The following is a 13481-nucleotide window of genomic DNA, read 5'->3' as shown; positions in this document are numbered from 1 at the left end:
TTGTCGGTGCTAATAACTGGTATAATCCAGCGACCGTCGATTATTTCTAGTTCATCGATCTCATTTCTATTTTATTCTCTCCCTCCTTTGAAACTTTCCAAAATTTTCAGCCATGCCCTTACTTTTGAAATCTGAGGTGCCGTGTGCAAATCAGGTTTATGTACGTTGGACTTCCCATGCGAGAGTGGGATAGCTCTTTCTTTTTTAAAAAAAAATGCAACATATATACAGCTTTACCCCTTTTTCAAACCTTATAATACTCTAACGATAGTTGTAATAACTTGGCATGCAAGTCTCTGTCTTGGTGAACCATGCCAATCTTACGCTCCACCACAACAACACATACCATGCCTTTGTTGGTTATGGAGTATAGTGTATATATATGCGCTGATGAGCACCAGTACGACATGTATATAATTAGTATCTATAATCACGTACGCACTGGCTGGTGATATCCTAATCATCTTGCAGAGCAAGCCTAGCTCGCCGTCGTCCTACTCCTACCTCCGTCATGTTGAAAAATATAGCGGCAGGTACTTCCCAATAGGGATCAAGTTTGGTTTCGACGTTTCAACGCACTTCTCTGGACAGAAGAGCCCCCAAAAGCATGCCGAAAAAAAACGACTGCAGAGGATGCATTCAGAACGTCTGCTTCTTGCTAGCTACCTACTCTGTTGTGCATGAAATTTATTGGGCCAGAAAGATGCGCCAGTTTTCTTGGTTTGGCCGTTAACTCTCGGTGTTATCGTCAACGTCGGCAAAATATTTTTTATGGGCGTACCAACACATTGATACCCAATTTAGAGCATCTTCAACAATAAATAGCGGAAATAGAGTCCTAGATTTTTGAAATAGGACCGTGTTTAAAGTGTTTAGGGTCTAAAAAAATTACTCCAACAGTTAGACCTTAAATAATGATATATAGAAAATAAATCATGTTATTAGGAAATAAATAATTAGATATTAAGAGGAAACGAGGATAAGACTCTAGTATATGGGGTACTATATTTAGGACTCGAGGGACTGAATCATATAATCGTTTGGTAAAATTTTATAAAATAGGAGCACCGATGGAAAGATGTTTTATAGTTATGGGCCCTATATTTAAAATAGGACCACATTTAGAGCCTTTTTTGGAGATGCTTTTAGATAGCATTCGTGTATTCTCTCTAATATTCACCATGGAAAAAATTCCAAATTTTGTAAGATTGAATTATCATAACACTCTTGGTGTTAACTGTTAAGCATATGCATTTTATGAGTATCATCATTAGGCATGCATGATTAAACATGTATTTGCAGTAAAGTAATGATGATGAAAGACTACAGAATCAATGAACGGTGACCTTACTAAAATTCTACACATGAAGTGCATATTTACTCACCAACTGACTCAAAGCAATCCTTATAACGACTCCTCAAAATAATCTTTATACAACTCTTAGCAGATTGTTAAAAGTAACATCGATTGAACTTCCTTAGAACATAAGGTCTAAAGTGTTAGAAATATGCCCTAGAGATAATCATAGAGATGAGCATATTTATTTGTATCCATAACATATATTTTGCTTAATTGAATATCCATGAAAGACACCTTGTATTGATTAGCAATAATCATATACATGAGCTTAAAATTTAGCTAAAATACTCCAAAAACTTTTAGAGCTCTAAAGTTTAGAGGAGGAGATCTAAACATGTCCCAAGGTGTTGTTCTTAAGACTAAGTGACACTTATGTCATCAACACACATAAGAACTAGAATCTTTATGAGGTGCTTGTGAATATAGATAGAGGGGTGTAAAGTATTGGCTAGACTGATTAGTTTAATTTCTTATTCATTTTAGCTACCTGACATGATTATCACTATATTTAGTTGCTAATATCACCCACAAACTCTCAATTTATCTCCCCCATTTGTAACTGTTACTGCAAATGAAGAGCTCATGCTCAAAAACATGAAACATTCTTGCCATTGAACATAGACACATTGCTTGAATCAGTATATTAGTATTTGCGAGTGTTAATCCTTTGAAACTCAATGCACGTCTCCAAACTTACTTTTTAGGGCTATGATATCGATAGATGAAGATGCTAAAATTTGAAATGTAAGGATCAAGAGTTAGTAAGCTTTCTGCCAGAAAAATCCCACCAGTCAAATAGCCCCCTAGGTCATTTTGAGAGTTGGGCAAAGTATAATTTCATCTACTCAGGTAAGTCTTGTTGAGTATATATGTGTGTAAGGTTTATTCTTATATGTTGTTGAAGTTGAGAACTTGCTAATCAGTAGTCAGTTGACCGTCGTCCCAAGTAGATTATGCCCATTACTCACTCATTTGACATGTTGTATTGCTCGAGAGCTAATGGCGGCATATCGATGCCCAACTGTTATTTCTTTTGTCTTGTCGCATGTACGTAATGTCCGGGTTCCACGAACATGATAATCTGTTGTGGATAGAGATGATAATTGACCTTGATCCAAATATTTCTTCATAATTCATTTGAGCCCTTAATTAATTTTAGTTTAGAAATAAGTATAAAGAGTCTAATTCTAATCATATCCATTCCTTAATTTTTATAGTATAAATTTTAGAGCTCATTACTACTAGTTGCAGAGGTTCTTTTATGTTCTTCACCCGACCTCTATATAACCTTGATGTAAAAGGAATCTCTTTCGCTTTGTACTATTCGGTTTTCAAGTGTATTCTGAATTCTTCCGGTGAGCCCTAATGTTGGATTTAAAATGTGCTTGGTTTGGAAAAATAAAATGTAATAAATACTTACGTATGTGGTAAATATGGATGTTCCACGGGATAGTTCGAGAGATTACCAGGTTTGACTCGGATTAAACATGTGTCTTATGCTGAATGGTCGCTGGATATGCCAAATCAAGTTAAAAAATGAGCTGTTATGCATAATTATCCCATTTTACACGTAGTCGGTCATTTTTTGGTTGTTTATTTATTTATTTTATTGTTTTATAAATGTTGATAGATGTCGAACGTCACAGCTTGGATCTATATATAGGATCATGTGGTAGTTTTTGGACTTTGATGGTAAAACAGATTATATTTTTCTTAAAAACCTTATATAGCACTACACTAATTTTCCATTTAGGCATTTTCCTATCGTATGGAAATCCAACTACTATTTTAAAATTTTCAGTTTTAAAATTAACTGTTTTGGTAATAAAAAATGTGGACTACTTATCCAAGTTTCTTTTTTCCCAAATTTCTTGGTGGGCAAACTATTATTTTTCAATAGGTTTTTATTCAAAAATTACCTTTACTAATTGTTTTTATATATACTCTTTACTTGTATGATTCTCTTTGAACTCATAAAACCCAGAGTTTTCATTTTTTTTGTTACTATTTGTTATTATGAATCTACTATTATTAATGTATGGAAGCTTTAGTTTATCTAAACCTTTCTACCATCATAAAATCCAAAGGTGTAGGTTTAAAATTTTTCTTCTAAACAGTGGTAATTTCTAGACTTTCTCAGCTAATATATACGATGCCTTATTTTAACAGTATTGTAATGAGAAACTAAGGAAGCGGCCCAAGCAAATAGCGCAGGTAGCTAGGTATTTTAAAATTGCAACATTCAGATTTTTTTAACTTCGAAACATTTTTCAAGTAGTCCTGTTGTTTATTTATCTGACTATAGTTCGTTCTCTCCATGTGTCTCCACTATATCTACCCAATCCATTTCTCATAGTTATCACTGACAAATTTCTTATGCAAGCCTATTGAGTTGTTAACCCAAAAAAAAAAAGAACACAAAGGGGATTGCCTCACTGCCATATTGTATTTTTTGAGGACATTCATGTGTACTACGCTTCGAAGTGGACAAAGACATGCCTGCCGCCTTAAAAGAGCGCAAGGGATGGTGCTTCATGCGAAAGAGATTACTCCAGTTGGGAGTTGGGACTGCTTCTGAACTCGGGTGATAGAATGAGTGTAAAGAGCTAGTTAAATTATATATGGTCATGCGTAAATAACCTACCACTAAAAACTCATATGATTTTTTTCCCCGAGAGTTGGCAAGTTAACTAGGAAATCTCTAGGTACACAGTATTTCCTCTATAGAGTTGTATATATGTACCCGGGGAAAACTGCTGCACACACACAGCCCCGGTCCTATGATTTTGAGGGCCCCTAGACGAATTGATTGTGGTGGGTTCTCTAGACTATAAAAAAATTCTATATTATGCAGCGGAGCATATTAATACTTCGTAAATAAATGATGATGTGTATTGAAATTATTTTAAAATATATATATAAGAAGCTAGATAATATACATTGATACAGATTAGCGCTTCGCAGTTTGAAAAATAAGAACGACGATCACCGAATAATCTAAATTCTGATTGCTCGACTGTGCGTGTCTGGAGGCTAGCGCAGTGGTTCCCAGCTCCCTGGAATCCTGGAGGGTTGGATCGGCGAGATGGCGAACGACGATCGCGTGGAGGGTGTGGTCTCATAGACGCTCGGGGACGTGAGCGTGACGACTGGGCAGTGGGCAACGCGTGCCACGTGGTCCGTGTGCGCCGGACGTCCGTGTGCCCAACCCTCCTACCTTGTTGGCTACCTATACTATTTTACTACTAGCATATAACTCGTGCTAACGCTACGTTCCTGGGAAGAGGAGGAGAGGGGTGGATGATGACGGTGGTGGCGCGAGGAGAGGGATTGATGGCGGTGGGGACGTGAGGAGGGGAAGTGTTGACGCCTTTTCGGAGCGTCAAACACTCAACAAGAACCGTGGCGGTGCCCTCTGCACAGGGGCGGACGGTCCGCGCGCGGGGCCGGACGGTCTGCGGCCTGGTGCGAGGCGCGGTGGTACTCTCTGCGCAGGGGCGGACTGTCCGCGGCCTGGGGCCGGACGGTCCGCGGCCTGGTGCGCGGCTAGGGCTCCTGCCTGACGGCCGGACGGTCCGCGCCCTGGGGCCGGACGGTCCGCGCGTACGGAGGGACGGCGGAAGATCGCCGACGGCGCCTGGATCTCGCTCCCGGGAGGGACCCCGTCGGGGAGTAGAGATCCTAGGTTGTGTCTAGGCTCGGGCTGGCCGACCTAGACTCCTCTAATCGACGTAGAGCCGAAGAGAGACGAAGAATTTGGGATTGGATAGCTAAACCTAAACTAGACTAGAACTACTCCTAGGATAAAATGCGAAATAGAAGTTGTATTGATTCGATTGATGATTACAAATCGGCCGTATACCTCTCTATTTATAGAGGAGGGGGGTGGACCCTTTACAAACTAATTTCCGAGCTTATCCCCTGATTTTAGCTAACAACCGTAGCACAAAACTCGGAACTAATCTGTTCTGCGCACGCGCGGACCGTCCGGCCCACAGGCGCGGACTGTCCGGACCGCGGACCATCCGGCCTCAGGGCCGGACCGTCCGCGCGCTCAATTTGGTGCTCAACATATGCCCCCTGCCTTTTGGTGGAGCTGAGCGAACCAAAAGCAACTAACTCGATGTTATCACATCGGTTTTCTTAGGCATCTTGCCACTTACTAGGATGGTACGCAGTGGCCTTGGTCTCGATGGTTGACTCAACGGACGTGATCCCTTTAGATTTGATCGAACTGTCAGTCCCAACATCGCCGAGCGTCATACTGGTCCTGACCAATTCGTCACCTTGCCTTCCTAATTCTCTAAGTGTTCTGGCGTAGCTCCGTAGTCGACCAGGTCTTCTCCTTGCAGGTCGTCTTCCTCCATGGGCGTCGGTACGTCGTCGGAGGTGTCTTGGTGTAGTGCGGATGGTTCGGCCTCAGGGGTCGGATGGTCCGCGTCCTGTACAGATGATCCGGCCTTTATAGCCGGACAGTCTACCATACCTGCAAAGAGATGCACAGTTGTCGTTTTATTTACTATCTTTGTGGTCGTTTGACTTTTCTCAACGGCCTTTGGTCTCCATCTCTTTTGTTGTGGCGGATACTGCGGATGTGTGTCATTGAATATTCTTTCTGCCTCTTTTTCCTGATTCTCCTTTGCTCTGAGGCGCTGTAATTTTCGCTTTTGCGATTGTGTCAGTCCCGATGGGCACCATCGGGGCATGGAGTATTTTGGATCAGCTATTTTATTGACAGTCGTACTTTCTTTTTTGTTTGTGTTGGCCGATTCACCAAAAATCATCGGCCCTTCGTTATTTTGTTGTACGACGACATCTGTCGTTCCTATTTTAATGACATCTCTCTTTTTCGTACTGTTGGAGGTTGTAGCTGTATGCCCCCCTGCCGGATTAGTCAGCCTTTGGGGCCGAGTTGTTCGGCAATCTTGCTGGGCCTGTGCTCGTGGACCAGATTGAGGGGTTCTCAATCGGTCTTGTACTGGAGGTGTCAACCTATTGAATACAGATGTTTGGGGTGCCCCCCAAGCGGGGTACTGTGGTATCCCAAATGGGTATGGTGGCATGCCCCACATTTGATTTGGGACATATGGTGAAGGTATGTATGTGTATGGATATGGCATAGGTGGATATAGTGGTGGAGGTGTCCATGCAGGTACGTTAGGTCTTAATCTCTACTATTCTATAAGACAGTAGTGTAGACGTACACACATCTTGGTGCACGGTTCTGCCTTTCGCCCGCTCTCTCTCGCGCCCCCGCTTACCTCTCTCAGCCGCCATCATGGAAGGTCCGACCCCGCCGTCGCGATCCCCACGCGGCTGCTCCAAGGAAGGAAACTCTGATCCCGCTATCCCCGCCCCCGCTCTCCTCTCTCGGCCGCCATCATGGAAGGTCCGCTCTCTCTCTCTCGCCATCCCCGCGCGACTGCTCCAAGGAAGGAAGGTCCGACCCCGCCATCGCCATCCCCGCGCGGCTGCCTTCCCCTCTCGCCATCCCCGCGCGGCTGCTCCAAGGAAGGAAGGTCCGACCCCGCCATCGCCATCCCCGCGTGGCTGCTCCAAGGAAGGAAGGTCTGACACCGCCATCCCCGCAGTGGGAGATTCTGATCCTCCACACCCGCGCGCGCCATGGAGCCGGTGTCCCGGAAGCGCAAGGGCGCGCCCCCGGTGTGCTCCGCCACCAGGTCCCTCCAAGATTTGGCCTCCCGCAAGCGCGCCTGCCGGGGCTCCGAGCCGCAGCAATCCCACTGCACCGACGCCCCCGTCCCAGCCGTGGTGATGACGGCCCCCGTGGCGAGCGGCGCGTCGGCGCCAGCGAGGGTCCTCCCGGGGGGCGGGCTCAAGCGGAAGGTGGGCTGCATCGACAACGCCACGCGGATCGGGTGGCGGAAGCGGCTGGAGAGCGAGTACGACCTCCGCGATGAGATCGGGCACGGCAAGTTCGGGTCCGTCCGCGTCTGCCGCCCCAAGGCCGGGAGCCCGGGACCCATGGCGAGGAGGAGTTCGCCTGCAAGGCCCTACCAAAGAACGGCGGTGACACGGCCCACCGCGAGGTGGAGATCATGCAGCACCTCTCGGGCCACCCGGGCGTCGTCACGCTCAGAGCCGTCTTTGAAGACACCGACGCCTTCTACCTCGTCGTGTCACCGCCATCCCCGCAGTGGGAGATTCCGATCCTCCGCGCCCGCGCGCGCGCCATGGAGCCGGTGTCCCGGAAGCGCAAGGGCGCGCCCCCGGTGTCCGCCACTAGGTCCCTCCAAGATTTGGCCTCCCGCAAGCGCGCCTGTCGAGGCTCGGGCCCCTGGTTTCGGCCGGGGTGGTTTCTTGCGTTTGATTTGATGGGTGTCTCATTTCGTTGCCATCACAGCGGTGGTGAGCGGGTTCTTCTCCAATGCAGTGTCGGCTGTGGTGGAGCGGTTGTGGTCGCTCTCGCTCAAATCCACCACCAAGATAGGTGATTATTGAAATCTCTCTGCCGTTTTGTTCCTTCTTCGATTCCGATTTGTGTTTTCCTGTGATGTGTTTGCTCCTGGTGTTGCAGCAGCGAGCGAGGGCAAGTCAATGGAGACGGTATTCGACAGCAGCATGCTGGGGATCGAGCCCTACTCCAGGGAGGTCACCCAGAATGGCGAACTACTCGTCATGGACTCCATGAACAGCAACATCTACAGGATGGCGCTGCCGCTGTCCCGATGTGCGTGCGCCTTGGCTGGCCTCCTTCTACCCTCCCCTCCCATTGAATAGAGATAGTGTAGACGTACACACATTTCGGGCCAGAGAGAAGCTGCCACTGGCCACCTGTAGATGTTGCTGTTCATGGAGTCCATGACGAGTAGTTCGCCACTCTGGTTGGTACATATTTTTTCAGTTGCTTTTAGCTGATTTATGCAACTTGGGCTACTTCCATTTTTATGGGTGTGTTCACATGTAGAAATGTGGTCTAGAAAAAAGAGGTACCGATCCAATCTATCCTACTTTTATGCTTATATATGTAATGGTATCAAATTTCGTCAAGGTGTTGGTATAATTGTTTAGTACTGAGGAGTGCTATCATCACATGTCGATCCCTTCTTTGATATAAACATTTGACCCAAACATGTATACCGAATTCCAGCAATCTACATCTTCTCTGTATCATGTTTTTTTTCTCTATGCCTGCTCATGTTTCATTTTCCAGCAGATAATTTGAGCCACATAAGATTTATCTCATCCTCTGAAATTGGGCTGAACAATGTCGACAGCAGGCCAAAGCTTGTTGCCGGTTCGCCTGAAGGATTTCCGGGTCATATTGATGGGAAGCTGTGAGAGGCGAGGATGAACCATCCGAAGGGATTTACAGTGGATGATAAGGGTAACATCTATGTGGTTGATGTTATGAATATGGCTATTAGAAAGATCAGTGATACAAGGCTTGCTGCATTGGCTAACTATTTCTACCATTGTCAGTTTTCTTCATTTTATTTTGTTCTTCCCATATATATGCTAACGGTATCCTGTTTGTACTAATTTTATGTTATTTCTACTATTTGGTCTCATATATACTGCTTTTGTATAAGCCTCTGACATCTGCTCTAAGCTAAATAGACAATTAACAGTGTTGTATGCAGATTCTTAAATTACAAAAGCGTGGTTTGAGGGGTTCTATTGAGATGTTAAATTCGAATTAAATCATCACTGATGCTTCTAAAAATTCTAGATTTACTTAAATTACAAAAGCGCGGTTTGTTATTGTGAACTTAATTCTTTTCTGTAAAAAGGCAGACTGTTCATGATTATTCAGATTGAAGTGATTTATCTGCTTTGGGGCATAGAGCATGATAGTGCTTAGGATGGATAGATACTTAGATGGCATCACAACGTGTGAGCTATAAAAAAGAATGCCTGTTTAAGGGAGAACAGAGAGCTGAATGTTGTTCGAAAGCTCAATTACAATGTTAACACTCTTTTTGAAACATAATCTTTTCAAAACGTGTTACACATGCTTCTATGAAAAATGATGTAAATTACTTGTGCCTTGTTCTGTAAATCATTTCTTAGTTGTTTTACAACTCATTTAGGGATAACATGGTGGATCCTGCTGCTGCCTTTGGGATGCTTTTTGGAAGTGACTATTTTGAAGATTACGTTGGCCAGCTTGGTCTAGCATCTATAGCTTCAGTGGAGGTTGAGGAAAACTCAAATAGTCAAGAGGCAAGAGCAAAAGTTCAAGAAAAGATAAAAGTATGTTCTCTTCCTGCTGTTTTTTTCTTAATCATTTGCATCTGGAGTATTGTTCGATTTAGGATCCACATTATCGCTTATAAGCTGAACTTAATTAACTTTGCTACGGTGCAGGAGTTACAAAGAGAAAGAGAACAAAAGCTTACTCAGAGTCTGAAGGACCGACTTCAATCATATGTAGATGGGAGAAATGATGAATTTGTGAGCTATGCAAGCGCAGAAGCTAGGCGTTTATCTGAAGCAGGTACATCATGCTATTATATATTTGTTAGGTGTGATTTTTTTCCCAAGGGCACATCATCTTCTGCAAGACTCTTGCTCTTACAAATACTTTATTCTAATTTTATTCATCATCTGGTAGACACAATAGATTTAGTTTCTTTCAAATAGATTATATCTTCCTATGCGCGGCAAGCAATGATGGTGGTCCTCTGATGTATATTAATTTTATTCCTTGAACATATGACATTTCAGTATTGGCTTTCCAAGTTTCAAACTTGTCTCAAACAAAAATTTCAGCATTTGGTGAGGCTATGCTTCACACCATTGGTTATATTTATGTCCAGCAAGCAGCAAGAGAACTCGAGAAAAGTAGAATTTACATGGGTGTACCGTTTATAGCTGAACTCGGCAAATCTTTTCTTTTTTTTGAACATTTTCTGGAATAGGAATAACCTCAAACTTGTGTGCCTTAATAAATCTTGATTTGTTGGCAGATATTAAATACCTTGAAGCTGAGAGTGACACAAATGGAGATACTGAATAAAAATGTAGTTTTGACCTAGGGCCTCTGGGGTTTCCCCCAAAAGAACCGCACTATCATGCAGATTTGTTGCCACTTTCTCATTTTGCCCTTACCCTCCATAGCATCCATTTATTGCTCTGATGACCAAAGTATTGGTATGATATAATTAAGTACTGAAGAAAAAAAGTTTCAACCATTTCAGAAATAATTGTTGAAGTAACTCTATCATGAAACACTACTTCCAGTTCATATATTCTTGCCATTTAAATGGACAAAGTATCATCTTTTGCTCTATCTGATAGAACTGAATTTGTTTTTCCGCGGCGGTTTTCAGTGAGTGCAGAACTTTTAAAAGTTCTGAGAATGGATTATGACGTGTGCTTCAGTTCTGTCGTTTCCTGTTCCGAATGTAGAACATGGTATCAATAGAAGATTCAGTTTATATGGCTGCGTATGCGTTACTGGTATGAATGGTCGTCAAGGAAAAACGTTAAAATTAACCTTTTCTGTTGTCGAAATACTGCATGTCACTATATCAGTGGGCCAAAGTTGACTGTGTCTTCATTCTCTGACTATAATTGCATCATTTTTGTTTCACTAAGATGATGTGGTGTTTTCGGTTTCATTGGTCTGCTCTTAAGGTAAGTTATAATGTTATGTAGAACACGCTGACGTGATTGACTGACTTCTTCTGTGATCGCAGATATGACTATTCTGGCTATGGTGCATCTACTGGCAAGGTAAGGAAGAACTCTTTTTCAAGTATGAACTATGTAGCACCATGGACATATTGTTTTTTTTCTAGAACACGCAGGAGCTGCACATCTTTATATTAGAGAGAGAAAAACATGACTTACATCCATAGCCAAAACAGAAAAAGAAACAAAATAAAAGGAAAAACAAAAAGGTTACAGATGAGTAAAAGGATTAGATCCGATATTACTCATGGAACTAGGGAGACCAAGCTGACCCAAACTCCTGGCACCCGCTAGGAGCCAACAGGAGAACTCATCACTGAAATGCTGCTGTACCCCTTGAATGGAAGGACGATGGACATAATGCTGATGAGTTGAAAATTAGAAGTGGTGGTGAATCGCTGATTGTCTGTTCCAAACACTTCTCTTAGATCTTATTGGCCTTTCAGAACTAACACAGATACCTTTGCAAAAAGAAAAAAACTGACACAGATAAATAGTTATCTAATCTGCCTAGCTACAGATCTTGCAATTTTGCATTTAGTCTCAAGATTCAACGTGCTATGCTCAACAAAATAATATGTTTACTTGGTGGTTGCAAGATTTATTCCTTAACCACTTCTATGGCTCTAATATCTGCAGCACATTCCTTCTCTTGAACATATTATTTTGTTGTTAGCTTACAATAGAAAGTAGCTGTTTTTGGTTCTTACAGTGTTTATTATGATATATAGCTGAAGCTATCATTTATCTTGCCTCCATAGTCTGCTGGTGTGCAATTTTCAAATCGGCCAAATGTTCTTGTCACACAAGCAGAAGTGCCAGTCCCAGAAACGAGAACAGAACCAAATAATGAAAGTTTATCGATAAATTATCTTGCCTTCACAGATTGCCTTCACAGATTATGTACTAAATTTTTTTCTTGCCTTCACAGATTATAGTTCATGTACTAAATTTTTTTGTTCTACACTCTGCAGAAAACTTTAGGGCTCTTTGTACAGGTATTTTCTCTCTGGTCTCCATGGCTTATTTTCTCGCCAGCAACCCCATCTGAGCTAATCGTTCATGTCCATTTGTTCACCATTTCAGGTGAAAAAGGTGTCGGGTCCAATGGCAAACCTCTTCACTATAAGGGAATACCATTCCATCGTATTATCCCTGGCTTCATGATTCAGGGCGGTGACATAGTTAGAGGCGACAGCAAAGGGAGTGAGTCTATATATGGAGGCATCTTCCCAGATGAGAATTTCACTGTAAAACATACACATCCAGGTGTGATTATTCAGCCAGTGAACTTTATCATCCAGTTTGCACTTTGCCTTTGTTGAAGTTCATGTGTACTCAGTTACACATTTATTTTCAAGGAAACCACCACTATTTTATTTGACACTAATGATGCTATCTATTAAAGAATATACAACTTTTAGTTGATGGCATCTTTTTTAGATTACAACGGGGTCTGGTTTCTGATTTGATTCACTATGTAGCTACACCTGATTTCAAGAAAGCTTTGTACCGAGACCTACTAAGTTGTTTGTCAGCAACAAGTCCAAATATTCTGGTGTTTTTTCCTTTTGTTTTACTTTGTTTATATTTATTTCATCCTGACTTGGTTAGCAACCGGTCAATGTGGCCAAATCATGAATGGGTGTTTGATCTTTTGACAGGTATCTATCTGAAAATTTTTAAATTAGGATGGTCATTTCCAACTCTACCCCTGCTTTGCTGTCTTGCAGGGGTTGTTGCTGTGGCGAATTCTGGACTTGATTCTAATGGATCTCAGTTTACATAACTACTATCAAGACAAGCTGGTGAGTTGTGTTGTACACCACGTCTCACCAATGATTGACTTGGCAGCTGCAGCTCCTGAAATGGTAGCTTTGTAGGTTGGATGGGGAGCATGTTGTCTTTGGCAGGGTGATCCAAGGAATGGATACCGTGTACGCCATAGAAGGGGGCGCTGGGACTTACAATGGCAAGCCAAGGAAGAAGGCGGTGATCACCGACGCTGGTGAGATACCCAAGGAGAAATGGGGTGATCAGGAAGCGCAGGGTGTTTTCTACTTCTTGTCACCATGCCATTTTCAAATCAGGTAGCCATCTCCAAAGCCTTAGAGTTTCGTGTCCTTGGTGTTGGGGGATTGTATAGTTGCACTGCTTATAGTATCTGTTCGAAAGTATCAAGTGAACCAGAACTAAATATTCACAATTATTTGTCCATCCAATCATATATAAAAGTCAGATTTCGTGTCCTTTGTTTGGAAATCTATAAATGTATTTTTATATTGGGTTTTTACACTTCGAATAAACAATGTCTCCTACTATTTTTAGAGAATATCGTTGAAAGGAATCTGAAGCTCTGCAAGGGATCTCTACAAACAACTAGCTGAATTTTTTATGCCCTTGCAACTGTCTCAGAGTTTAGTGAAACATGACACTATCGTCCCTATACTGAATACACTTC

The 13481-nt window shown here is 42.7% G+C and overlaps 2 protein-coding genes and 1 pseudogene across 2 annotated transcripts; all 3 read left to right on the top strand.

The window, feature by feature from the left end:
• The first annotated feature begins 6554 nt into the window (after positions 1 to 6554).
• On the top strand, positions 6555 to 8050 carry LOC118476766 (uncharacterized). The gene is made up of 2 exons (XM_035966442.1): positions 6555 to 7811; positions 7899 to 8050. Exon 1 carries the CDS (start codon positions 6986 to 6988, stop codon positions 7694 to 7696), a length of 711 nt encoding a protein of 236 aa, XP_035822335.1. The 5' UTR covers positions 6555 to 6985; the 3' UTR covers positions 7697 to 7811; positions 7899 to 8050.
• On the top strand, positions 7919 to 10343 carry LOC118476825 (chaperone protein dnaJ 10). The gene is made up of 6 exons (XM_035966600.1): positions 7919 to 8051; positions 8538 to 8658; positions 9415 to 9577; positions 9692 to 9821; positions 10097 to 10207; positions 10294 to 10343. The coding sequence occupies exons 1-6, from the start codon at positions 7919 to 7921 to the stop codon at positions 10341 to 10343; spliced, it is 708 nt and encodes a 235-aa protein (XP_035822493.1).
• A 395-nt stretch (positions 10344 to 10738) lies between these two features.
• LOC103652546 (peptidyl-prolyl cis-trans isomerase CYP21-1-like) lies at positions 10739 to 13114 on the top strand (annotated as a pseudogene).
• The last annotated feature ends 367 nt before the right edge of the window (positions 13115 to 13481 follow it).

Source organism: Zea mays, chromosome 3 (assembly GCF_902167145.1).
Source record: "Zea mays cultivar B73 chromosome 3, Zm-B73-REFERENCE-NAM-5.0, whole genome shotgun sequence".
Taxonomy (NCBI): Eukaryota; Viridiplantae; Streptophyta; class Magnoliopsida; order Poales; family Poaceae; genus Zea; species Zea mays.
Note: the sequence above shows the minus strand (reverse complement) of the source record. Positions and strands in the feature narration are given on the sequence as shown.

What these genes read in the sequence shown, in the direction of transcription:
- LOC118476825 (XM_035966600.1), top strand. Translation starts at nt 7,919, where the DNA reads ATGGAGACGGTATTCGACAGCAGCATGCTGGGGATCGAGCCCTACTCC. An exon ending in GGCGCTGCCGCTGTCCCGAT is followed by an intron (nt 8,052 to 8,537) that starts GTGCGTGCGCCT and finishes ATTTTCCAGCAG; the next exon opens with ATAATTTGAGCCACATAAGA. An exon ending in AAGTTCAAGAAAAGATAAAA is followed by an intron (nt 9,578 to 9,691) that starts GTATGTTCTCTT and finishes GCTACGGTGCAG; the next exon opens with GAGTTACAAAGAGAAAGAGA.
- LOC118476766 (XM_035966442.1), top strand. Translation starts at nt 6,986, where the DNA reads ATGGAGCCGGTGTCCCGGAAGCGCAAGGGCGCGCCCCCGGTGTGCTCC.